The sequence below is a fragment of the Aphelocoma coerulescens genome, chromosome 17 (genome assembly GCF_041296385.1).
Source record: "Aphelocoma coerulescens isolate FSJ_1873_10779 chromosome 17, UR_Acoe_1.0, whole genome shotgun sequence".
Classification (NCBI taxonomy): domain Eukaryota; kingdom Metazoa; phylum Chordata; class Aves; order Passeriformes; family Corvidae; genus Aphelocoma; species Aphelocoma coerulescens.
Window position 1 is genome coordinate 246,534 of NC_091030.1, and position 25,729 is coordinate 272,262.

Genomic DNA, 25,729 nt, shown 5'->3' on the forward strand with positions numbered 1-25,729 from the left:
TGACGCCCGGCAGGACGTGTTCCAGGCTGCCCATCCTAGCTGTGCCAGACTGCTCCAGGAGGGAAAGCAGCCCCAGGAAAATGAACTAAGGATTCAAAAACCCTGTCAGTGGGGACATGGACAGCTCTGAGTGAGCCCTGTGGCTTCTGGATCTGGGGGATCCCATGCCCAGAGTGGTGAAGCACCTTCCCCAGCAGGGGCTGCATTCAATCTGCCAAGGGACGACCTGGACCGTGCTGCTGGGGATACTGGACCCAGTGCTGTGCAGGCAGACCAGCCCATTGCCTGCTGTGCTGCTGCCTGCCCCACTGCCGGCGGGCAGAGGAAATCTCTCTGCGGGACCCCGATGGCAGTCATCAGCCCTGCTCCTCCCGGGCTCCTGCTGCGGCCCAGGGTTTCAGAAGCTCCTTGGCCGGGCAGTAACTCCCTTTCCCTTTGATTTATTGTTCCCGGGCTGGACCCCCTCCTCCTGCCAACCTACTTTTTCTCTCCATCTCCCCGGGAAGCCTCCCAGGCCCCCCTCCCCCCCTCCGCCTCTCCTTCCCCCCCGCCCCCCCCGGCCCTCAAACGCATTCCTGGTCCTTTCATATACAGACGGAGGGGAAGGGAGACGTTGACTTTGAACCGGCCCCTTTGTAGGCGCGGGGCCCATTGTGGCGGTGATGGTTTTAGCTGGGGGATGTGGAAGGAGTCAGTGGGGTTTCTCGGTGTGTGCCCCCCCATACATTTCAATGGGGTGATTTTGGGGGGGGGCTGTGTGAGGTTATTGTGGTCTTTGAGTACCAGTCTCACCAGACCACATGTCTCTTCTGCCTGCTCCAGAGGAGATGGATGGATGCATCCTTCCAGCAGCCCGTATCTGGAACCTGCTGGGGTTCCAGGCTTGGCCAGGCTCCGTCTAAGGCAGCCAGGGATCGGTGGGAGCCTGCTAAGAAAATGGGAGCAGAAAGAAATGCATCTGCTTTTCTGGCTCGCTGAGATGGCAGCAGGCTGAGGAGAGCTGAGGTGTACATCTGCTCATCCTCCCTTTGCTGAGTGTGCTGGTGTGGCACTGGTGCTTGGGGACAAGATTTTAAGAGAGTGGATGAGCACAGATGATGTTTTATTCATGGCCAGGCCACCCTTTTCTGCAGCAGGTGATGGAAAAGCCATTGGGACTGTGCTGGATACCCCTGAGTTGCCCACCAAAGGGGGCCTGCAGTCCTGCATGTGGTGGGTCAGGGTCCCATGGTGAGGGGGTCACCCCAGGACCATCTAAGGAGGGCTGGACAGGGGGTTTAGCTCCAGAAATCCCATGCATGGAGGAATGCCGATCTGCTCCCTGTCAGCACAGCTTTCTGGACTGCAGCTGGCCTAGGAGGACAGCATGGAGTCTGTGCTTCCAAACCTGGCCTAGGGGAAAATCACAGAGGGTGTTTTGTCCAGTTCTGTCCCCTCATTACAAAGGCCCCTGAGCTGTAATGTGGGTCTCACCCACACCACCACAGTGCCTGAACACGCCAGTGGGCCCACCCTGTTGTGTTACAGCTGGGGGAAATGAGGTGGGGGCTGAAGCCCTTGGATGTCTGCAGCACAGGTGCTCTGTCCCTCGACAAATGACTCTTCCATGCCTGCTGTGTGGTAGGGATAGGGATTCCCAGGGGACACAGGGCTCCTGTGGCCGCTGTGCCCAGAGCAAGGGGGTCTTCCCAGGCAGAACAGTCAAGTTTTACTATAAGCTAAAGCTTCCCAAAATGTCTGGACGTACTCCAAGAGAGATTGCTGGGTTGTGGGAGCAAAGGAAGGGCAAATTTGGGGACATCGGCAGAGGGGAGTGGATTCGAGGCTGGATTTCCCCAGGACTGAGCCCTGGGGGTTATTTGGGGTGTGCATCGCCCAGGGGTGCAGCTGGAGACCCCCATGAGAGAAGCATCCCGGGTGGGTGCTTTCGCGGTGAGTCAGCACCCACCTCCGGCTGCCGAAACCAGGAGAGATGGTATCAGCCTGATGGAGGGGCTGGCGTGATCAAAGGAGCTCGGCTGCACACAATGCAGGGACGCGATAGCCCTTATCTGTCATCCCCGAGGTGCGAAGGGCCCTGGGGGCGAGGGGCGGAGGAGGGGGGTGGTGGGTGCTGCAGGGCTGGGTGCGGGGGCTCCCACCCGACCTTTTCCTGGAGAAACCTCTCCTAGCAAATACTGAGAAACAAGAAAATTATTTCTGTGTCTGGGAAAACCTTTGAGAAGGGTTTGAATGCTTCTCCAGCTGCAGAAGCAGTGCAGAAGCAGGATGGCTGCTCAGTGTTCCCTAGGGAAGGTTTGGGGACCCACAGCATCCTCTCTTCCTGCCCCCTTGTCCCACCCCGCTGTTGAGAGGAGCCCCCCGAGCCGCGGGCCCCACACCACACACTCGCATGGGTCTCAAACATGGTCGTTTAATAAAATCTCCTTTTAAAAGAACTACAATTCATACAACGACGACGAGAGATGTGGGGAGAGTGGCAGCAGCCCAGGGGAGGGGGAGTGCAGGACACGGGGACAGAATCTGTGCCATGATGGCCTCTGTCAGCCACCCCGCCAGGGACAGGGATGGTCCCATGCCACCACCACTCACCAGCACATCCCTGCCACTGCTGCCTGCCCTGCCCGTGCCTGCCTGGGCGTGCAATGGCTCCAGTGAGTGCAACGGGTCACCTGTGGCCGTGACAGTCCACAACAAGATTTGGACATGAAGCCACACCTGTGCAAAATAACCCAAACCCTGTTCTGGGCCTTCCACTGGAGGGGTTCACGGCCAATGCGCCCGGGAGGCACTGAGGAGCAGCACTGGGCTCCAAGCAAGAACATGTTGGTGAGGGCTGGTGAGGCTGGACACAGGTAACAGAGTGGTGCAGGGAGTGTCTGAGGCCTGAGAGGTGCCTGGGATGGAGCAGTGGAGACTGTCACCTGCCACAGAGGGATGCCCAGAGAGCACAAAGTGCCAGGCTCCACAGGGATGCTGCCAGGGCATGGGCTCCGTGGGGTTTGAAGCAGCACAGTAAAGCCCATGCCTCAGCTACCCCTCTCCACCCTGGCTCCCTCCAGTCCTGTTCCTTCCTCCCCCACGGCCACACAAGCTTAAAAACAACATCTTGAACCCTTTTTCTGAGCTTTTACCCCACTGAGGCTTGCAGTAAGAGAGAGCCCATCCTCTGCCAGCACAGCCTAATGTGGGCTCCCAGGCCACAGTGGCACTGGGACTGTCCATGCCCCAGGGCCCCTGAAGCCCAGCACCCCTAAAGGGGTCAGAACACAGGGCAGCATCTGAAGGAGCATCCCCGGGAGCAGTGCCAGTGCCTGTTCGAGCTGCTCCTGCTCCTGCCATTGGCTCCCAGAGCACTATCCTGCTGCCAGGAGCTACCCAGTGTGGGGTGGAGGAGGCAAAATGGGCACTGAAGCCTTTAGTGATGCCACCTGCTCCAGAGAAAGGCTCCATCCCTGGCAGAAGGGTTTTGGGCAGGCTGGCAGCCCTGATGCCAGGCGTCCAGCCCGCCTGGCCCTCTCCTGCTTTCTGACCCTGTCTCTGGCCCCTTCCCAGCTGCTACGCATCAGCCCAGCTGCAGCCAGGGCAGCAGCCCCCTCCTCAAAGCCAACTACAAAGGGACAGTGCCGCAGCCCCCCCCCACCCCCGCCAACTTCTGTGCCAAAGCAGCCGCCTCCCTGTGCCTGCGAGAGCAGTGAGCAAAGGGCAAGGCAGGGACGCGATCACAGCAGCAAAGAGGACAAGGACGCTGGAAACGGGGGCAATCCCCCCCCCATAGCTGTTAGTGGGTGTTTATTGGGCAGGCGTCGAACAGTCTGGCAGCGCGGGGTCAGCGTCCCTCGGCCCAGCTGTGGGTGCCCCCCGGCCCGCGGGCACAGTCCGTAGCGAGCTTGGGCGCAGGAGACGGGGCGGTTACTGGTGCGACTTGGGGTTGGAGGGGTGTAAGGAGGAGTCGTCAAACAGCGGGTTTCTCACTTCCATTTCTCCGGTCTGCCGTGGCGAAGCAGAGGGATAGGGGAAGGAAAAGGCGGGAGGTCAGAAAACAGGTGGGATTCAGCTGCCCCATCCCAAGGGGTTTGGGTCTGAATCCCAGCCCGGCAGGGAGTGGGGGGCGGGCGACCTAGTGGGCTGCGATGGATGACAAACACCGGGACTCACATCACCCTGGAAAGGCAGGAGGGGATGGGGTGGGGTGGGGTGATGTGTAAAAGCCAAGGTCTCGGGTGGAATGGGACCCCACAGCTGGGCTGGGGACCCCAGGACAGCAGTCCCAGTCTGGCTGGCACGAACAGAGTTCCTTGCTCAGACTGCCTGCCTGCCATCAAGTGCCCTTTAATGGGCCTGTAAAGACCCAATGATGACCCTCGATCTGGGCCCTGATGGCCGGGCTCCACAGCTATTACCATGTAAAAGGCTCCTCTTCGTCCCTTTGTGCTCTTTGTACCCAGGGCTGTTAAGAGCTGCCCTTCCCCGAGGTCCCCTGCTAGCCAGGAACATCCTCTCTGGCTGTGAGGGGTCACAGGTCTGTGCTCCAGGCGTTGGGGTGGCACCAGGACGAGCCCCCCCAACCCTGGTGCCCTGGAGCCTGAGGGGTGACCATGTCCCTGTCACCACAGGGATGGTGGGCCAGGTGTGCCAAGGGCCGCTCTAGTTCTCTGCTCCCGGGGAAAAGCCTTGTGCCAGGACAGGCACTCCTGCCCACTGGAGAGCTTCAGTGGGAGCTGGCCAGGGACATGGGGGGAGCAGAGGGATCAGACCACCTCAAGGTTTGATGAAGAACATGTGGAAAAGGCTCCTCACAAGGAACTGCACATCCCAGGCACATGCTGGACACCCCCACATGCACAGGGACCCCTGGCCCTCCTGCACCCACATACCGGAGCCAGCCCAGGGCACTCATACACGGTGAAGTCTCCATCCTCATTCTCCTCATCAGATGATGCCGAGTCCGGCAGCTTGGGCTCCTCTTTATGCCTGGGGGGAAGAAGATGTAGAGAGGGGGTGAAGCCCACTGGGACTATTAGGGCCATCCCAGTGAATGGCAGGACGCGCTGTCTGCTCCCAGGCTGCTTACTTCTCCAGGGAGAGCATCTGCTGCTTTTGGTGCTGGTAGTGGTACATCTGGGCACTCTGAGCCAGTGTCTTGTCCCCAGGCTGTGGAGAGAGCAGGGACAGCTGTGGAGACTGGGCTTTGGAGGGCCCCAGCCTGGCTGGTGGGGGGCCTCCACCGCATGGGAATCCCTCCGGCAGAGCACTGGGGCCCAAGTGCTGAACACCCCACAGGGAGGGACGTGGGTGCCTTACCGAGATCTTGTCATAGGGCAGGGGGCTGGCAGCTCGCTGAGCTGAGTAGTCTGCTTTCTGTGCCAGCCTGACCTCCTTCTGCAGCCTGCCAGGGAGGGGAATCGGAATCAGGGAATCACTAAGGTTGAAAAAGCTCTCTGCGATCAAGTCCAGCCATTAACCTGGCACTGCCAGAGTCCACACCCACATGTTTTCTGAACACTTTCAGAGATGGTGACCCCATCACCTCCCTGGGCAGCCCTTTCTAATGCTTGACCACCTTTTCCATGAATCTTCCCTAATATCCAACCTAAATCTCCCTCGAGACAATTTGAGGCCATCTCTTCTCATCCTGTCCCTGTTCCCTGGGAGCAGAGCCCGAGCCCCCCCCCCCGGCTGCCCCCTCCTGTCAGGGAGTTGTGGAGACCAAGAAGGCCCCCCTCGAGCCTCCTTCTCTCCAGGCTGAGCCCTCCCAGCTCACACAGCTGCTCCTTTTAAGACTTGTTCTTCAGACCCTTCCCCAGCTCCATTCCCTTCTCTGGACATGCTCCTGCCCCTCAATGTCTTTATTGCCATGAGGGGCCCAAAACTTAGCCCAGGATCTGAGGTGCCTCACCAGTGCCCAGTGTGGGGTACAATGACTTCTCTAGTCCATCCTAGTGGATGTGGGGTGCCCTAGGAGCAGACAACTCCTTCAGGAGCCTGTGACCCTTGGAAGGTCAGCTCTGCTCCCTGGGATGGCACCATGACCACCTCCATCCCAGGGGCCTGGGCACAAGGCACCAATGTGCTGGCAGTGTCAGCACCCAGTGCCACAGTGATGCCCACACCAGGTGCCATCCACTCCCGGGAGCCTGCATCTGGCACACGGGTGTGTCACTACTGTCCTCCTGCCCTGGCCAGATGATGCCATGCCTCGGGGGGACTGGCAAGGTCAGCTACCGGCTCTCTTCCAACCCCTCATGCCTGGGAAGCACAGGAATACACTGCCCTGGCACAGGGACACCAAGGGACTGTTGGCAGCCCCAGCTCACCTGCACCAGCAGACGGCTGCTACGATCAGTGCTGAGATCCCGGCCACTGTGCACACCACGATCAGCCCTGCAGAGGCAGAGGGGACACCAAGGGACAGCAGGTGAGCTGGTGGCACGGTGACACCAGCCCATGCTGGTGTGAAACCCCTTCCCCTGAGTTCCAGGGTCTCACCAAGCACCATGTTGTCATTTGCAGGGATGGGAGACGCCTCCACCGGGTACTTCTGAACCGTGGCAGTGGTGGGGAGGGTGGTGGCTGCCATGGTGCCGGCGGGACCCCGCTGCAGACGCCCCTCTCTCAGCCCGCTGGCCATGCGCTGTCTGCTGCCGTCGGGCACCAGGGTGGCTGCGGGAGAAGAGAGAACAGTGAGCGGTGCCCAGGCAGAGGGCAAACCAGCCTGGAGTGCAGGGTCTGGCTGCCATGGGACCCCTGGCACTGCTGTGAGCAGGGAGCAAGCACTTACTCCTGGGTCTGCCATCCTGCAGCGGGTGGTGGCGAGGAGCCTCCTGCCTGGCCAGCACATCCGCGAGAAAATCAATTTCTGCCTCCAGGCTGGGAACAGAGGTCCGTCCTATGGGAGAACAGGTGTGAGGAGGGCACTGTGGGGTGCAGTCGTGCACCCAGCCCCAGGGCCAGACCAGTATCCCCAAGAAGGGGCTCCTGTCCCAGCTCCAGCAGACACAGGTGGTGGTGAGTCTGAGCCCCCTCAGATGCAGCTCTCCCAACACTGGGCCCCAGGACCCCTGTATGTCCCTGCTGCTTTCGGTGGGATTTTCACCTCACAAATGCTGAAGGATCAGGAGCAACAGCATCTGCCCTCGTGCCAGAGGCAGCAGGTCCTGCAGACTCTGTGAGAGAGGGCAGGGTGCCAGCACCTGCTGTGCAGGACCTGCCCTGTGTCCCTGCCCCTGGGGTCACACAGCAGCCCCGAGTGAGGAGGGATGGGATCTGGACCAGGACAGACACTCCCCAACTGCCCTGCTGCCCCAGGGGTGAGGGGCAGCTTCAGCACGGTGAGTTACAGTCAGGGAACACCTGAACACTGGTTTTCACCCCAAACTGTCCTTTATGGCCCAGGGTGGCTGGAGCCACCCTAGAGCAGGGCTCAGCTTGGCTGTCCAGCAGAGCATGGGAGCCCTTGCTCCAGCAGAGGGGTTGGTTCCTGCCTGGTGGAACAGCTCCTCTGGGGAGGGGGCAGGGGTGTCCCATGCAGCTAGGGATATACCCCCAGGCGCTGGCCCCAGCAGCATCTCACAGGTGGCTGTCCAAGCCCATGTCCTGGCACAGTGCTCACCAGAGACATTCGCCCCTCAGAGGGCTCCTGCAGCATCAGGCACAGGCAGGACTCCCACTCTGGCCTGGGGGTGCCCACCCAGGAGGTGACAGCACTGGAGCAGGAGTGGAGTTGCTCTTCTCAGGCTCACCAAGCAGAGTCCAGCTCTGACACTCCCCACTGCTTTTAACAGGATTAAACTCAACTTCAAAGGCAGTAGACATCCCTGTCCCTTTCCCTGACCCCATCACAATCCCCATCCAATCCCTGCTTCCCTTGCCCCTATTCAGGCTGTCCCCTGAGGGAAGCCCTGGGGGATAAATCCAGACATACAAGGCAAGGTGGTACTGGCAGCTTGATTCCCTGATAATTCAAGGTTATAACAATTACGTCTCCTCTGGAATCTGTGCTCACTTCCAGTGTTTGGAAATAAACCCTGATTCCCCCTGGAGCCCTGCACAAAGGCCACCCTGCTGCCCCATGACTCAGAGCCACATGAGTCTAAAAACAGTTTAAAAGGGGGACACTCTTGCATTAAACAAAAGCACCAAGAATCACAGTCCCCACATCCCCCATGCCCTTGTGTCCCCAAAGTGCCCCCAGCCTCCTACTCTTGGCTGGAGCCCTGAGTTTCCTTGGCTCTTTGCACCCTGTTATTTCCATCCCAAAGCAGCACTATGGCCAAGTGGTGCCAGGGTGGGATTGTGCCAGTGCCATGCCCAACAGGTGAGTGCCATGGTGCCAAGGTGCTGGCACAGGGCCAAGCTCTCCCAGTGGGCAAGAGAGGTGGCATGGGACTAAGTGTGACTAAGCCCTGTGCCAGGGGACATCCTAGTGCCTGGGATGGGGATATTCTAGCTCTAGCTCCCCTCTGCACTGTGGGAAAGGTCTGTCCCCATTCCCATAGGACCTAGGGGACAATCCTGTCTGTCCCATGGGTGCCACTGTCAGGCTGTGCTGGTGTTGGATGTGATGTGGCTGGAAAAAGGAAAAAAAATGTTGGAAAAGCAGCCAGAGCAGCTGCCAGGTCCCTCTGAGTCTCCCACACTGTGGGAGTGTGTGAAGTGGCACGTGGGAAACTGAGGCAGCAGTTTGGGGTCTCGGTGTTGCTGCAGCGCCTGGGCTGTGCCACTTACCTGCACTAACCAGCTTTATCCCCACATTCTCTTCCAGTGGCTAAAAGCTGCCCACCTCCCAGTCTGTGTAGCTAAACCTCCCCCAGTGATGCCACAGTTGCCACCACACATTTGAGGGCAGCGAGGGCTGGGTCCTGCCAGGCACTGCGGGTGTGTGAGATGCTGGCCCTGAGCTGCTCCAGTGAACAGGGGGCCGGGGTGAGCCCCAGTTCCTGCCTGCCTGACTGCCCCAGGAGCAGGAGCAGAGATGCTGGGGAGGAACAGGGTCCAGGCAGGGCACAGAAGGCAGGCAGGGCAGGGACGGGACAGGGCACACAGGACGCACAGGGCGCTCAGGGGGCAGGCAGGGCTCATGCAGGCTGCGGGTGCCCCCTCATGGCAGTCGCCACCGCTGCTGCAGCAGGATGGCACGGCCAGGCTGGCACCCAGCCCCCCAGGCTGCTCCGTGCCTAGCCTCTCCTCAGAGCTTCCACCTCCTCAGGGCTCCACCCTGGGACACACACCCACCCTGACAGTTTGGGGAAACAGGGACCAAGGAGAGACGTGTGGATTCTGCCCTGGGCTGAAGAAACCCATGATTGACAGCGTCCACAGGAAGGCACAAAACTCCTAGAAGTCCACTAATTTCTATAGTCCTGCCCCAGGATGGCTGATGTCCTCCTTGGTGCTGGCAGCACAGCAAGCAGGGAAGGGGGAACCCCCATGTCTGTGATCTGAGGCCCCTTTTCCCCCTTTTCCCAAAGTGCTTCCTGCAGCCCAGCAGGGCTCCATGCTGGTCAAGCAGGAGCAGGGGTGAGACCCACCATTCAAAGCACATCACTCAAACCCATCACAGCACAGACACATGGTGTGCGTGGGATTTTGGGGGGCTCAGAGCCCTGTGAAAGACAGCAGCAGCTGTGGGATGCACTGTATGGAGATTCCCTGCATCCCATCTCACCTCTGTGCTGATGCTGTGCCGGGTACACCGGGACCCCTACACACACTGGCAGGAACACACCACTCACATGCATCGCTCTCCTGAGACTCCAAACGGTGCTTTTCACCCCAAAAACCTGCTCTTGGGAGAGGATCCCTGGCTCCTGCCCATGCTCCTGCCAGGAACTGTGGGCATGGCACAGCGGCAGGATCCCAGGATCAGTGTCACCAGCAGTCACAAGTGGCTCAAGGACGCATAACCCTTTAAAGGGGCTGCCCATGCAGCAGAAGGGCTGCATGGGTATCCCCTTTAAAAGCTTAGGCACCCTTGGGCTGCAGCAACCCCGTTTACCTCACATCCTCCCCTAAATGCAGCTATCACAGCCCCTCCTCATCCTCACAGCCTTCTCTGGTGCTGCTAGTAGATGGAGGTACAGATAGGATGCGAAAGCCCCCGTTGAAAAATAAATGGTGCCTCCCTGCCAAGAGGAGCTGGGCATCCTCAGGATGCTAAAATAGAGGATTTGGGAGGGGATCTTCCTTTTTTATTTACCACAGTCCCCACACTTTTGCTGCCACAAGCTAGTGGCATTGCTTGGGACAAGAGGATGGGACTGGGAAAGACCTTGGTGTCACCATCCTCTCATGGTGGGTCCTTAGATGATGGTACTGTGGTCCTGCATCTCTCTGGGTGAGGATGCAACTGTGGCCACATCCTTCAGAAAGGAGCTGGGTTGCTATGGAGACGCCAGCGCATGTGCAGCCTTTCCAAGAGAGGAATTTGCTCTCAAGACTTCACATTAAAAAATAAACTACAAGCAACTGCTAAAGCCATTCAGTGCCAGTGAATGAAGAGCCCTGCGCAGGGGCGCTGACTGCTGTCAAATACCAAGTCTAGACCCCATCCCTGTGCCATCCCCTCTCATCCCCCCCAGCCATCCCTCCCATTTCAGCCACAGGGCCTTGCTTTGAGTGCTGAAGGCATGCTGGGTTCTGACATCCTCCATGTGCCCACCTGGGCAGAGCCATGGGAGAAGGACAACTCCAACTGCACCCTGACAGGACCCTGAACATGCTCAACAACACAAAGCTATCCCCCAAAACCCAGAGGACCCCTCCATGTCGGCATGGAGTTCAGATGCAGGGGGAGCTGCCTGTCCCACTCCTGTCCTTGGAGGTCCTGGGCTCCCCGCGGTGCTGACAGGGCCACACCCATCACCAGAGGAGGATGCAGGTCGAGCAGGATGGGGTTGCCAGCCCAAAACCACCCCCACAGCTGAGGCGAGTGGGGTGAGAGGGAGAAGAGCAGCCATCCTCACAGAGATACAGCTGCCAGTGAGAGAAGGAAAAGGATGGGGTACTGCTGGGGTGGGGGGCTGCCCTGAGGCACAGAACCTCCCAGAGGTGCAGGGTGGGTGCACAGGGAGGTGTGCAGGCAGAGAGGTGGGCGGTGGGTGCACCTACCACTGGGTGAGAGCTGCTTCTGGACACAGCGCCCGCGGGCGTCCTCCTGGAAGGGGGGCAGGCAGGGCCCGCAGGCACCTGACCCCGGCGGGCAGAACTCTCGGCGCTGCAGGGCACAGTCCAGGCTCCGGGGACACGACGCTGCTGTGGGGACAGGAGAAAATAGCTCAGGAGGAGGAGAGGGGTCAAATGCCCCCAGCTCTGCTCAGGGCCTCTTGGAGTGGGACCCAGCTGCCCCTGGCTGCCCACGGCTGCTCCTGCTGCAGCTCCCAGCTATTGATGGGCTTCACCACAGCCGCCCCTCGGCCCCGCTTTGCTGCCACAAAGCCATTACTGGCTGCAATTAACCACGAGCTTAATGACCAAGGAGCTGGATTCGATGATCTTCATGGGTCTCTTCCAACTCGAGATAGCCTGTGACTTCATAACCTGCACAAGGCATGCAGTGCCCATCCTCCCCCAAGGGTCCTCAGCCCCAGGGTGCCACCATCCCATGGGACACCCCATGGGAGTGCTCTGAGCCCTGCAGAGCTGGCAGTGACCAGGATCTCCTGCCCCTGCCTGCCCTGCATGGGGAAATGAAATCCAACCAGCACAGACCGATGCTTGTGTGGTGACTGTCAAACCAAAAGTCCCAAACCAACTCCCCCACAGCCTCAGTGGAGTGTGGCAGTACTGGCACCAGCACTTAGGCTCCCATCCCTTCGGCATTCCCTGGAGGAAGCAGTGGGAGCCAGCCCTCCCTGGCACTGCACCGCACCCCAAACCTCGCTCACAGTTTCATAGGGCATCTCAGGCCCACGTCAGCCCCAGAGAGCCTCCACTCCCTGGGTACAGGCACGAGTCCCCCACGCTCCAGCCTCACCAACCCACTGTGCCATGGCAGTGCTGTCATAGCTGGGTCTTCACCCCAGGTGGTCTCAGGCCAGCAGGACCTCCCTGGGGGACACAAGGTCCCCATGTCCTACACAAAGCCGAGTCCGGGACCAGGTGATGGTGGCTAACCATGTGCAGAGCTGGAGAGAGGAACTGTGACATGAAGGGCCAGCACTCAGGTGCCACCTGTGGCGGGGGGCTGTGGGGACATGCTGGGGTCCTGGCTTTGATGGTGACACTGCTGGTCCTGCCGCAGCACGAGCGTCTCTCCCTCACAAGCTGCTGGCAGCGTGGAACCAGGTGCCCCTCAGTGCACCCAGAGCTCAGGCTGGGCACAACTGCGTGGGAGGAAGAGCTGGATGGGGCTGCACAGCTGGATGGGGCGGTGGCACACCGCTGCCCTACTCTGTCCCCTCACCGGGCCGTGCACGGCCGTGCCCGCAGCGTTCCCGCAGGCAGCAGCAGGCAGGGAGCAGGACTGTGGGGCTGCGCTGGCAGCAGGGACAGGCCGGCCGCCCCCAGCCCGGCAATGAGTCACGGCAGGAGCCGGCTCCCAGCCCCCGAACAGCCCTTGCCAGCCCTCGCCGCCCACACCAGCACTGGCAGCGCACCGGCCATCTGCCCGTCCCTGTGCCTGTGCCTGGGGACCGCAACACCGAGGACAGCCCCGGCACCGGGCACTCCACGGCGAGGGGCACCAGAGCTGTGCGAGCTGTCCCGAGCATCCCCAGCCCTGCAGCACCCCGGGGGCGAGGCGGGCAGCACCCGGTACGCAGTGGAAGGCCCTGGAACGAGATGGAACCGCCAGGACAGGAATCGTGACAGTTCTGCTCTCCCAGCAAGGGTGCAGGAAAGATGTCACCTCAAAGCGGGACATGCAACCCCCTGCCTTTGCATGGCCATTTTTCACTGTCAAACTGCTCCCTGCAGGGTGCAGCTGCTACTAAGAACCCCCAGCCCGTGCCCAGGCAACTCCCCACTGCACCCCATGAGGAACTTATCACCTTCCCCACCTCAGCTGGGACTGGCAGGGGTGCAGCAACTGCAATTTTAATGCTGGCTGACCCCCAGGCCACCAGGCACAGCAGCCTGGACGGGGTGAGCTCGGGGTGGGAGGAAGAGCCCACCGTGCCCATGGGAGCTGGGTTTTTTGCTGACCATTTGCTCCTCGGGGATTGTGTGGGGCTCAGCCACGTGGCTGGGGGGCAATTAGCGCTTAATGGGCAAATAATCAGATGTTTAAGCACAGAAATTGTACTTGGCCCCTGGCTTCACCTCCCCAGGGTTACTCTCAAGGCCACTCTGTTTAAAAATCGGGGCAGGAGGATGTTGTGGCACCATGCAGCCTCAGGCTGGGGACATGTCACAGCCCTGTGGGGCAATGGGAGACACATCTGTAGGGATCCCTGCCTGTGCCACAGGCTCAGGGAAACACTTCCCCCAAAACAGGTGCCGCCAAAAGCTGATCACAGGTGGAGGAAGCCACCCCAGTGTGGGTCACCCCACAGCACCAGACGTCGACAAGACCCTCAGAGCCACCTTGTGAGGAGTGATGGGGGCAGAGCTCTGAGCCAGAGTCCAGCAACTGGGTAAATAAAGCACAGGCTGGATCCCAGCAAAGGCTGTTATCTCTGTTTGAGGAATGAGCTGTGCTTGCCCAGCTGTCACTGGCTGCAATTCAGAGCTCCCAGGGTGTCACCAAGCAGTGACCGGTGAGCTGGCATTGCTGTGTGGGCACCTCGTGGGCTGAGGGAAGCCCACAGCAGCTTTGCCACTCTCTGAGCCTAACTCAAAGCCCGTGGGTCCCAATTCCACCCAGCTGTGGCCATGTCACCCCTATGCCATCCACCTGTTACCAGTACCAGCATGCCTGCTGCAGCTCCTCCCAGTCTTGCCTCTGCACCTGCAGAGCAGCTGTTGAATCTGGGGGAGTTTGGGATCCCCCCACCCCAACCATGCCCCCTGCTTGGCACCAGTGCAGCCCAGCATGGCCTGGCCACAAGTGGGATGGGCAGAGGGACCCAAGCTGGGGTCCAGCTGGAGTCCTCTGGGGACCCTAACCCTGCATGGCCCTGCCAGCAGGGCAGTGCAGACCAGAGGAGAGAGCAATGAATGATACAGAATGTGCACCCAGCACCAGACACGGCACAGCCACGATGCTGCCATCCAGATGTGCCAGGGGTGCTCGGAGGAGGGGGATGCTCCAGCTGCTGTCACTGCCCTGCCATGGTGCTCAACTCCTGTGCAGGTGGGCAGGGAGCCTGGAACAGCACAACTGGGGTAACCCCTTAAACCGAGCTGGAGGAGCCACATGGCTCCCTGCAGGCAGGACCCCAGACTGGAGCCGAGCCCAAGGCCAGCGGGTGCATGGGACACTCAGCAGCTGGCACAGACAGCAGGTGGGCATGAGCTGGGGACACGTGTAAGCAGGAACAGACCCGTGCCCAGGAGGAAACATGGGCATGTCAGCTGCAAGGCCTCTGGATGTGTTATCCATAGGGGAAAGCTGAGCATAAAGCTCTGTGCCCCAGGACTCACCCTGGGGAGAGCTGTGCCGGGTTCCCAGGGTAGTACTCAGGGCCAGCAGAGTGCTTGTGACAGGGGGTGCCAAGGCAGGGCACAGAGCACTGGCAGTCACAGACCGGGTGGAGCAGCTCTTCCACACCCATGCCAAAACATACAGGTGAAAAAGAAACAAAAATAAACCCGAGGAGGACATCTGTGAGGCTGGGGAGGCAGGGACTGCCCCTGCTGCGTCACTGCTGCAGATAGAGAGATAAAAGTGAACGTAAGAGGATAATTAATTAGCGCTGAGCACTGGTGCGAGTGTTTAAGGTCCCAGCAACAGCAACACCCAGTGTCCCTCTCAGCTGCCAGCCCCAGTGCCAACAGTGTGAGCTGGCAGAGCTCACTGGGCACAGGCTGCACAGCCGGGTGGGCACAGAGCAGCCTGCCCAGGACCACCGGGTGTGGCCCCTCTCTGGCAGCAGGACACAGCACCTACTGGGACATGGGCACTGAGCATGGGGGGATATCGGGGTGTCTGGGGAATGGGGGTGCAGGTCTCACTCCCACGCTGGGCCCTGCATGCCGGCTGAGGCTGAGGGAAGACCACAGCAAGGGCATGGCAGAGCTCCAGCAGCGGCGGCAGCCCCCGCAGGGCCTGCAGTGCTGTGGTCTCTGCCAGCTCCACTCCAAGGTCACTCCTTCTCCTCTTCCTCGTCCTCCTCCAGCCAGGTAATGTGGGAACTGTTGTGGGGCCTGCCTGCAGCCTGCCTGCCCTCCCAGTACTTCCTCTGCCAGCTGGCACTGGCCGTGGCTCCCTCCCAGCTCTGCAAATTGCTCCTGGCTCTGAAGGAGCGCTCTGGAGCAGGCCCTGGGCATGCTGATGGGCAGGCACCAGGCAGGCACGCTGGCATGATGCCCCCACCAGACCCCAGCCCCCGAGGTCTCGCTTCCCCCTGGTCACGGCCTCCCTGGGCAGGGGCAGTGCTGCTGTCCAGCAGCGGGCAGGAACAGGGCTTGCTGAGGCACCCCAGCACCTCACGTCCACTGCCCCAAGCCCAGGGATGTGCTGAGGGGCATCGGGGCAGTCATGACATGACTGCAAGCAGCTGCAGTAGCAGTGCCAGGCTGGATGCTGTACACACCAGCCACGAGTGACACATGGAGTGACTGCAGGATGGACACCCCGCTGGTGGCCGAGACCTGGTGGGCTTCCTGACCCAGCTGTGTCCCCCTGCCCTACTGTCCCTTGCACTAGGGAACAGGTGGAGGGGACCAGGCTGCATCTCCGGAGCAGTGCCCACTCCTGAACACAGCTGGCACTACTGCTCGGGCAGTCCCCGTGCAAACCCTGCCACTGCCAGCAGCTGCTCACGTCACCGCTGTGCTCCTGCCCCTGAAAATGCAGCAGCCAAGCCCCCTCCCACGCAGAGACAGCGGAGCAGGGCTCTCTGCAACGCTGACCCCACAAACCAGGAGTGGGGGGACGCTGGTCACATCACATCACTGCTGGGGACAGAGCACGTGGCACAGCCATGGCCACCAGTCTGGCCCCATGTCCTGCAGCAGCACTGGTGCATGCTAGTCCACCAGCGAGGGAGCAGCTGTAAGTGTTTCTTTGTGCTTCAGCAGCTTTGGTCTGGCAGATGCCACATGGCACCAGCTCCCATCCCTGAGGGTACCAGGGCTTGTGTCCTGGCTCCGAGCTTCGGCTGGTGGGTGCTGAGGTGTGGCCCAGCCGGCAGAGATGATCTCCGGCACAGTTCCTGTCACGGCCAAGAACCAGTGCCAACAGCCTTGCGCCACAGGCTGGAGACAGGGAACACCCACAGGGAAGCCCTGGGAGCCTGCACAGCAAACACCTCACTGCACCCTGCTTCCACCGACCACACAGTCCCACCAGACATGGCTCCACCCAGAAATGATGGAAAAAGGCCTCATCAGCACCCCCCCCTCCCACCACCCACCCCCACCCTCACCCTGCTGCTGCTGCTTCAGGGCCACCAGCCTAGGGCCTTGGGCTACAGGCAGTGCAGGCACCCATGCTGCAGCCCTGAGGCCACCAGGATGGGCTTCCAGAGCCTTGTCCTGCTCCAGGTTCAATGCCAAGGGGGAAAGGGAGAGCCGGGAGGAGCCGAGCCAGGCTCCCGCAGAGGTAGAGAGACGCCAAGCCCTCGGCATCCCCAAACTCATCACCTCCTAAGCACCAGTGTTCCCCCAAAGCCTGTCCCTGCTCTAGAGGAGACCCCATCTACAAGCATCCCAAATCCCAAGTTGCTCCTGTGATCCCAGGCTGGGGCAGAACCAGGCAATCTCCATCAGGCTGAGGGAGTGGAATTTTGTGTCATCACTGCTCAAACCCCTTAACTGGGCCAGAAAAATCCCTGTTCCTTGTCCTGGCAGCCTGCTTGCTGTGCAAACGAAAGAGCTGGATTGGCAGGGCTGTGGGAGCAGGAGATAGCACCAGGATGGGTGGAAACCAAACCAGCAAACCACAGATCCAGATCCCAGCAGAGACTGAGCAGCTCCTAGCCTCTGGCTGGTGAGGAGGGCATCAAGCCAAGCGAGACACCCCTGGTACCGCAGCCTCAACAACCCTGGATGCTGACAGCCCCAACTCCAGCCCTGCAGAGGCTGCCACATGCAGGACGTACACCACTGCATCCTCCCTGTGCCCCCGCTGTGCCAGGGGGTCTCCAGCCACAAGTGGCTTCAGATATTCCGAAAGAGAAGAAAGAATAAAAAAAAGCAAAAGGCAAACCAGGTGCCACATGCCATTTCCCCAGGCCTGCCTGCCCAAACCCGCCACTGGCTTCGCTTCGCTGCACGCACACCCACCCATACCCGGGACCCCAGGCTGCCACCGATGCCACCTCATCCCAACGCATCTGGCTGCTCTTTGCAGCCTGAACCACCCACTTTAGGTCTTGTTTATCAGGTTTTGCTCAAGTAAATACCAATGAGCTTTGTACATGACCTGAGCCTGCTGGGGCCAGGGTTGGGTTCTTTAATTCCTTTTTTATTGGGCAGGTTTTGCACCATGTCACAAGTGAAGCAGCTGGTGGGCAGGGCCACGGTGCAGAGCAAGCACCAGTGAGGGGCCCCTCCTTGCACCCCTGGGCTGCTCTGGAACACCCCAATGAGCAGCAGAGCACTGTGCTGGACCCTTGCTGTGCTGGCATCACAGGGGATGGGGAGCCCCAGCACCACAGACCCACCTGAAGTGCTGAGCAGTCTGGAGGAAAGGGATGGGGTCCAGCTCTCTCCTCCAGGCATTCCTGGGCACTGGCCCATCAGCAGGAGAGCACCCCATGGGTACACACCTGCCCAGTGGGCTGCAGCAGAGCCACAGCCCTGGGTGAGCTCTCCCTGTGGAGCCACTGCTGATGGCAGAGAGGTGGGAGAGGGCAACTCACCCCACAGCTCAACACCCAAGGAGCTGCCAGGCCAGAAGCCACCACAGCTCAGTCATCTGAAAGCAGCCACAGGCTCCCACGCACTCCCACTACTGGGCTGGAAATACCCACCTGGAGCAGCAGCACTGCTGTGCCCACCAGGGCCAAGATGCTCTTTAGCAAAGTCAAAGTCATCCCACCCTCCACTGCGGCCCACACCACCACCAGAGACATCTTGCAGCCTTTGGGAAAGAGGCACCAGCACGAATTTGCTGATGAAAGCCTCGGGCAGCTCAGAGGTGGCATTGTTCAAGGTGGGGAGTGTCTGTCTGTCCAGCTTCCTTTGTCCAATCGTTGCCTGGCATCAGCCCTGGTGCTCCCACCAGCCCATCACCCTGAAACAGGTGCCTGGGGACGTAGCTCCTCACCCACGGGTGCTGGAGTGACAGGGGCCAACCTTTATGGCTGTTGGAACAGCCATTAGAAGAGCAGCCACTAGAAGAACAGCCATTGGAGCAACAGCCTTTGGAACAGGGGCTGGCAAGAGGACTCTGGGTGGGCATCCCCCATGCCCGTGGACATGCAAGAGCAGAGAGAGGCAGGAACACCGGGGCTGCAGCTTCCACCCCGCTGGGGCTGCATCCACGGCTACGCCCACGCTGCCTCAGCCAGCACCAGCAATAAAGACCTGCAGGGCCATCGTGTCCCATGGGGCAGAGCCCAGGAACTGAGAGGCCCCATCCACACAGAAACCGGGGGTCCATGGGATGCACAGCTGTGTCCCAGGGGTGCTGGTGCATGCAGCATCCCAGGGCTCTTAAAAAAGGGCTGCAGATGGTGCCAAAAGAGCTGCACCCAGAGATTCTGGGGTATATGCTGCATAGGAAGAGCCAGCATAGGGAAACCCTCTCCTTCCTAGGCAGGAAGCCAGGAATGATGGCTGCAGAATGGGTCATGTTATAGCAGCTCACCAGGCTGCCCTCTCTCCCGATGTAGGCCCCTCTCTCTCTCTGAAGGTGCGAGATGATGAAGTCCCTGAGGCAGAGCAGCTCCTCGCCCACAAGAGAGCTGCGGGCTCCCCAGGAGCAGTCCCCTGCTCACCCAGAGCCTGGCCCGAGCAGCAGCCATGGGTGCTCCGGGTGCACTGGAGACTGCCACACCTCCTGCCTCCACCACAGTCTCCTTTCTGTAGGAACGGAACAGGGGCCAGGAGCCCAGGGAACCCCTGTGTCACGATGAGTCAGGGTCCCTGCCAGCACTCAGCTGACACACCACCTCTCATGTCACCCACCTGGAGCAATGGGTTCCCACTCAAACAGCAAATACCCCTCATAGGCTTTGCCATCGTCCATCCATGCCCCAGCATGTGCCACGGTGTGCATGGGTTAACAAAGGCAGCTGCAGCCTGCAGTGCTCCAGGGTGGGATAAGGCAAGGACCATGACCTGCTCCGGCTGTGTTTCCTTCCTCCAATTCAAAGCTCACTCCAGGCACTTAACGGCCAGTTTCTTCCCGTTGCAATTCTCGTTAGCTGACGAAGTGGCTAATTACAGGCCTGCAGCTGCCATTTGGAGCGGCAGCGGCGCTGGGTTATGCCCAGGCACAGGAGGGAGATACCTCAGTGCTGGCAGTGGGTTTTGGGGGCAGCCAGCCCAGGGGAGCCACTACGCACCTCAGGGACCAGACCCTATGGGTTTAATGCAGGGATGGGACTGATGGCAGCTCCTGTACCCTGTGCCCAGGGACCCAGCACCTTGCACCTGGGGAGAGGCCATCCCATCACCCCTCTTGTCCCTGGGCACCAAACCACCCATCCTGTCCGCAACATCCCCCTCACCACATCGATGGTCTTGTCCCCAACAGCCCCCATTAACTTTCTCATTCCCAGAGTCCCCACTGTGCTATCACCCCTCCTGTCCCCAGCATCGCCACATCTCTCCTGTCCCCAGCACATCGTCCATCCTGTGACCCCTTCTGTTCCCCCTGCCACACTGTCACCCCTGTTACTCCCCAGCACCCCTCTAGTCTCCAGCATCCTGTCCCCAGTGCCCTGACCATACTGACGCTGTGCCCCCCCAGAAGTGCCCAGCAGGGCTAAGCCGATTACCTCCCTTAATGCCGCCATGGCCCAGAAGAGGCGTTTCAGGCAAACATCAATGTGCTGCAGAAAGACCCGGGCACCCTGGGGACTGAGAGGTCCCTGGGGTGGGGGACTGGTCTCCAGAGCTGCCAGGACATCACAGATCCAAAGGACCTGACCCTGCACAGTGCAAGCAGTATGCCCCTGGCTCTGCAACCACAGTTTCCCCACCCTGAGCTCCAGCTCTCCCTGCACCGGCACCTCGTGGGTATTGCTGGGGTGCACATGGGCTTACAAATCTCCAGACAGCTACAGCAAAAGGGATGAGGGACTTTCACCCCATCTCTTCCACAAACTCTTCTTTGATGTTGATTCTGCAATTGGAATTATCAGACATCTTTCCACTAATTCCCCCTCCTCAGGCCTGCAGACAGAGCCCTGCCCATGTCCCTGGCATGGGTACCGGCTCCTTGGAGCTCCATGGGACCCTTGTGCCCCACATCCCAGCTCCTCCACACCTCACCCCCACAAGAGCTCCTTTCCCACAGTGGGAACCAGCTGAGTGCATGTAACCCCAGATAACAGGGTGGGGATGTTATCTCCAAGAATAAAACCACATGGAAAATTAAACTCGGGAGCAGCACCCCAGCTGCTGTATGGAGAAATACTTGGTCTGCACCAGTGTGGCAGAGGACACCCCGCCATGCAGCCATGGGGGCTTGAAGGGACAGGGTGGCTGAGTGGGACCACTGCCCACCACACCACCACTCCCAAGGGGACCCAGACAACCTTTCCTGTGCCCCAAGGAAAACCTGGGGCTGCTTCCTGCAGCCCGACTCTCAGGGTGTTACAGGGCTGAGAGACCACTCCCTGCTCACACGCCGGGCAGAGCCCCAGGCAGCTCGGGAGGGCAGCCAGGCCCTTGCAAACACCACGGGTGTAGTGCCAGCCCTGCTGTCTTGCTCCCAAGAGGGGCTTGGAGCTTGGAGCTACTGCAGCTTCAGGGGTCAGCATGGAGGTCCCTGGGGCCACTGTGCCCACTGCGTCCCAACCCTCTCCCCAGTGCAGCAATGGATGAGTAGGCAAGGAGGAAAAGCCAAGAGATGGACAATCCCACAACAGGCTTCCCAGGGGATGGCTCCTGCCTAGCCGTGCCCAGCTGGGAGCTTTGAGCAGTCCCTGCACCACTGCAGAGCAGGGGCAGCCAGTATGAACACCAGCATCTGTGCTCCCACCCACGTCCCCGTGGAGCGGCACGAGGAAGAGCAGCAGCGCGGAGCTGGCAGGTCAAACGTGGCCAAATGGGTCGCTTGGACTGCAAAGAACAACTCAGGTTTTGCTGAGCATCTTCTCCAGATGTTTGGGATGCAAAGTGATGGCTGTGGCAGCAGGGCTGGGAGATTCAGGATCATTTAGAAATGGGGTTCTAGCCTGTCATCCCATTTGGAAAACATTTTTTTTGTTTACAATAGTAAGAATGATAATAATAGATTAAATTTGGCAACCTAGTTACTCAGGAAGGGGGGAGAAATACAGCTCTCACTCATGTTCCAGGAAATGAAGCCAAAAAACAAGGCAAGGCAGGGGCTCTGCCCAAAGCCTGGTGTGATAGATAGAGACACGTGGGAGAACAAAGCCCAGCTGAGGAGCAGCAAGCAAACCTAAACCTCCCTGCAGCACCTCCAAAGCACTGCTATCCTTCCTCCAGCTCAGATCAGGTTCACAGCAAGACGAGGATGTTACTGTGCCACGTGCAGTTGCATCCCAGGAGATGGCATCTGCTGCAGGGACTCTGGGTCGCACTGCCAGCCAAGGAAAGTGAGGAGGCGGAGAAGGAGATGCCAATCCCCATCTGAAGAAGCTTTGATGAAGCCGCAGAGGCAGAAGGACATGGGTATGGTGGTGTAGGACCTTCTCCCTGGCTCTCTCCTTGCCAGGAGCCAGCTTCAGCAGCATGCCACAGAGCAGGAGCTGCTCCTGGGCCTGCCACCTCCACCTCACAGCCATCCCCAGAGAAAGCCAAGCTTGGCCCCATCTGCCCAGGAAAGGCAATTATAAAGTGAGAAGAAACAGGCAATGCTTCCTGTGCCCCACTGCACTCAGAAAGGAAGGTGGTGGGGTTGGGACAGCGATTCCTTTCCCTGCCCAGTATCCCAGGATATTTCTTCCACCATCCCCAGGAGAAACCTATGTGTGCTCCCCACTGCCACAACCTTGACCTCCTGACAATGGGATGCTGCTGTTGTGAACAGTGCAAAGACACCATCCCCAGCTCCTCTCAAGGGAAAGAGGTTCAGTAGAAAATCCAACTCCATGTGTGCCAAGAGCGTGCAATATCCCAGCACTGGAACAGGCTGCTGATGTGGTGCCAGGCCCCTCACACTCACCTCACCTCCAGCATCCTCCTAGGGCTGGCAAGGGAGGGGAGGGGAAGGGAAGGGGAAACTGCCACCACCCCCCCTGACAGCACCCAGGCACAGCCTGAGGCTGCACCCAGCAGCCCCTCAAAGGACCCTGCCCCACCAGCATTGCCAGGCCAGATGATCCCACACCAACACCTTAAATTCAGGAGCAGAGGAGATTATGCTGGATCACTGGTGGCTCATCCGAACACCTCTGGCTGGGCCACCCAAGCCTTGGCTCGTGGGAGGAGGGGGAGTGCAGGAGCATCCCCACCTCCGCCTCCAACCCGCCGACATGGAAACACACAGACGTTTTGATCCACTGGGAGATTTAAAAATTATTGCACCTTCCCGCCGTCCCTCAGAGCAGGCGGGAGCACGGCGTGGCCACCCGGGCCCGGCTGACAGCAGGCTGCCTGCCCGGCGTCCGCCTGCCCGGCGTCTGCCCCGCCGGGAGCCAGAGCAGCGAAACAATATCGGATCCGCAAACAATGCTGGGAGCCAGGAGGCCCTTCCCGGCTCCTGCGCCAGCGAGGCGGAAAGCACCTGCCCGAGACAGGCCGTACCTAGGCAGGGACACGGCACCTCCCCGGGGCGGGCGGCCGTGGGCAGCCACAGCCTTCCCCGCAGGCAGCAACCGCGCTCGGGGCCGGCTGGGGTTTTGGGGCCGTTGTCTGTGCCCATCACAGCCCTGCGCACCCCAGCAGTGGGCACAGAGCAAGGGCACATGGAGCATGTCCAGTGCCGGACCCCCAGGAGGGGAGATGCCCTAACCCAGACCCCAAAACTCAAACAAATCAAACCCGAACGCCCCGAAACAACCCTTCAGCAGACAGCAGGGCAGCTTAGGGCGGTGCTGCGCGGGAGGGTGCGAAGGCCACCCATTCCTTCTGCCCCGGAGGAGAGCAGAAATGTCACCGTCACTGGTGTAGCCCCGCGGGGCGATGCTGCGGCCGCTCCCGGGGCAATGAGGCAGGTGGGCAAACAGGGCTCCCTCCAGCGCAGCCCCCGGCGGCTCCCCAGGATGGCTCGGTCACTGCAGCACCTTTATTTTTTCCTTTGTTTCGGTGTTTTTTGATGTTGTTTTAATTTTCCCCCTACCAATAAAGGTGCTTCATGAGGGCCGCTCCCATGACTGTGTGCTCCCTCCCCACTCCAGGATCCACATCTGTGGGTCCCTCCAGCCGCCCCAAACAGCTGCTGGGGACCAGCCCTGAGGCGCTGCCACCCGCTGCTAGGCCCGTGCCTGCAGCAGCGGGCAGGAGAGCGACGGGGCGGCGCTGCCCGTCCCCGGGGAGCGCTGCTGGGTGCGAGAAACCCCCGTGGGGATTCGTGGCAGGGGCACCTCCTACCTTGCTTCCACCCAAGAACACGAACACCCACGGGTGCTGATCCCTCGTGGGGAGGGGGATACTGGGGGAGAAGAGTGGGGCAACCGCACCAGGGTTCGTCGTGGGAGGGGACACGAGCATCCGCGGGGGAAGGGAGAGGACACGGACACGGGAGTGGGGGGGGGGGAACGAAGAGATACTCACCGGCACGGGCGAGGCGCAGACGGAAGGATCCGAGGGCGGCGAGCAGCAGCAGCAGCGCTCCGCGGCGGGCGGCAGCGCCCCGGGCCGCCACCATCGTCCACGGACGCGGACACGGACACGGACACGGGCGGGCGCGGGGCCGCGGCGGCTGCGGGCGGCGGGGCGGGACCGAGGGGCGGGGCCAACCGGGAGGGCGGGGCCAGTGGGGGCGGGGCTCCGAGCCGTCTGACCCCGCCCCCGCCGCCAGGCCCCGCCCCGCGGTGGCACCGGGCCGGGGATGCTCCGAGCGCTGCAGCGCCCGGGGACACCTCAGAGCCCCTTCCAGGGCCTAAGGGGGCTGCAGAGAGCTGGAGAGGGACTGAGGGAAAGGGATGGAGGGACAGGACACAGGGAATGGCCTCCCAGTGCCAGAGGGCAGGGATGGATGGGATATGGGGAAGGAATTGTTCCCTGTGAGAGTGGGGAGGCCCTGGCACAGGTTCCCCAGAGAAGCTGTGGCTGCCCCATCCCTGGAAACATTCAAAGCCAGGCTGGACAGCGCTCTGAGCACCCTGGTCTAGTGGCGGGTGTCTCTGCCCATGGCAGCGGGGTTGGACTATATGACCTTGAAAGGTCCCTTCCAACCCAATTCAGTCTGTAATGCTGTGCTGGGATCTGCTTATTCCCCAGTCCCACATGAATGGCATAGACTGGGAATGAAGAGCTGGGGAATTTCACCTGTGGGTCATGTGGCTGCTGGGGTAATGTTCAGGCTGATGGCTGGAGGTGTATCACCCCTGCCTGCTCTGCAGCTGTGGCACCTGGCTGTGAGTGCTGTTAGTCAAACCTCATCTGCAACCACTGGCTTTGGATAGAGCCGTGCACTGCCAAACCACCCCCTCCCTTCCTAATCAGAGCCACGTCCCTGGGTCACTCCCTTGCAAAACCTTTTTCCATATCCTGCATTAGTCTCACATCTCTGGGGTTTGCTTTCCAAGCCCTATGTCCGTCCCCTTCAGAGCATAAATGTCACATCTGGCTGCAGGACAGTGGGTGCTTGGTGGAGATGTGCCTCCACAGCCACAAGCCCCAGAGATGCCACACAGACACCCCAGTCATGCCAGCAGCCATGTCCAGCAGGGATGCCAGGTTGTCCATGTGTGCTGCAGAGCTCCCAGGCTGCCCGAGGTTTTCCCCCATAGAGTCAGGGGATGCTCTGCAAAATCCTGGCATCCAATCTCTGGCCCCATGCTTGGGGCACAGACCTGAGGCCTTGGCACAAACACAATGACATGATGCTGGGTGGGACCCGCTGTCTGGGATCCTGCTGGCCAACATGTGCTGCCTGATTCTCAGGGCAGGGATTCCCATGGCTGGTGCCGTGCTGTGTGGCTGGGCTCAGTCCCAGCCGACACGCTCGCAGCGGGAGCCCTGTTAAAGCATCAGTGGTGCCCTGGCAGGCTGTCAGCCCGCTCTGAGCCTGTCCAAGGAATGCTGAGAGCGAGCTGCCATGGTGCAGCGTGACAGGGACGCCAGGCTTGGCTCTGGAAGGAATTGCCACCTGCCTGTGGCTCGCCCTGCCACCTTGGCTGAGCAGGAAGGTGCCGGGCAGAGGTGGGTGACAGCATGGCATGGGGCCAGTTGTGTCATCTGCCCCCAGCAGAATAGTTACCTCTTAAATTTTCTTTATTCCTTAATTTCCTTAGCCCTTTGCTCCTGAGAAAGGGACTGTGAGAAAAAAAGAATCCCTGTCTGGGATTTTACTTCCCCAAGAAAATGCTGCTGACATGGGTTAGGAATGGCACTCCCCAGTTTTGTGCCCCCTGCCCAAGACTCTCCCAAACCAGAT

The 25,729-nt window shown here is 60.4% G+C and overlaps 1 protein-coding gene across 3 annotated transcripts; it reads right to left on the reverse strand.

Moving 5' to 3' along the window:
* Positions 1-2,393: 2,393 nt before the first annotated feature.
* On the reverse strand, positions 2,394-24,066 carry NPDC1 (neural proliferation, differentiation and control 1). Of its 3 annotated transcripts, XM_069031888.1 has the most exons (9): positions 23,902-24,066; positions 11,110-11,253; positions 6,782-6,889; positions 6,490-6,663; positions 6,318-6,384; positions 5,305-5,389; positions 5,075-5,154; positions 4,878-4,974; positions 2,394-3,990 (listed from the first exon to the last, which is right to left on the reverse strand). In XM_069031888.1, exons 1-9 carry the CDS (start codon positions 23,993-23,995, stop codon positions 3,913-3,915), a joined length of 927 nt encoding a protein of 308 aa, XP_068887989.1. In that variant the 5' UTR covers positions 23,996-24,066; the 3' UTR covers positions 2,394-3,912. The 3 variants fall into 3 exon arrangements, with proteins under 3 accessions (XP_068887989.1, XP_068887988.1, XP_068887986.1); XM_069031887.1 differs by having other exon boundaries at positions 5,075-5,389; positions 11,110-11,250; XM_069031885.1 differs by having other exon boundaries at positions 5,075-5,389.
* Between the last annotated feature and the right edge of the window lie 1,663 nt (positions 24,067-25,729).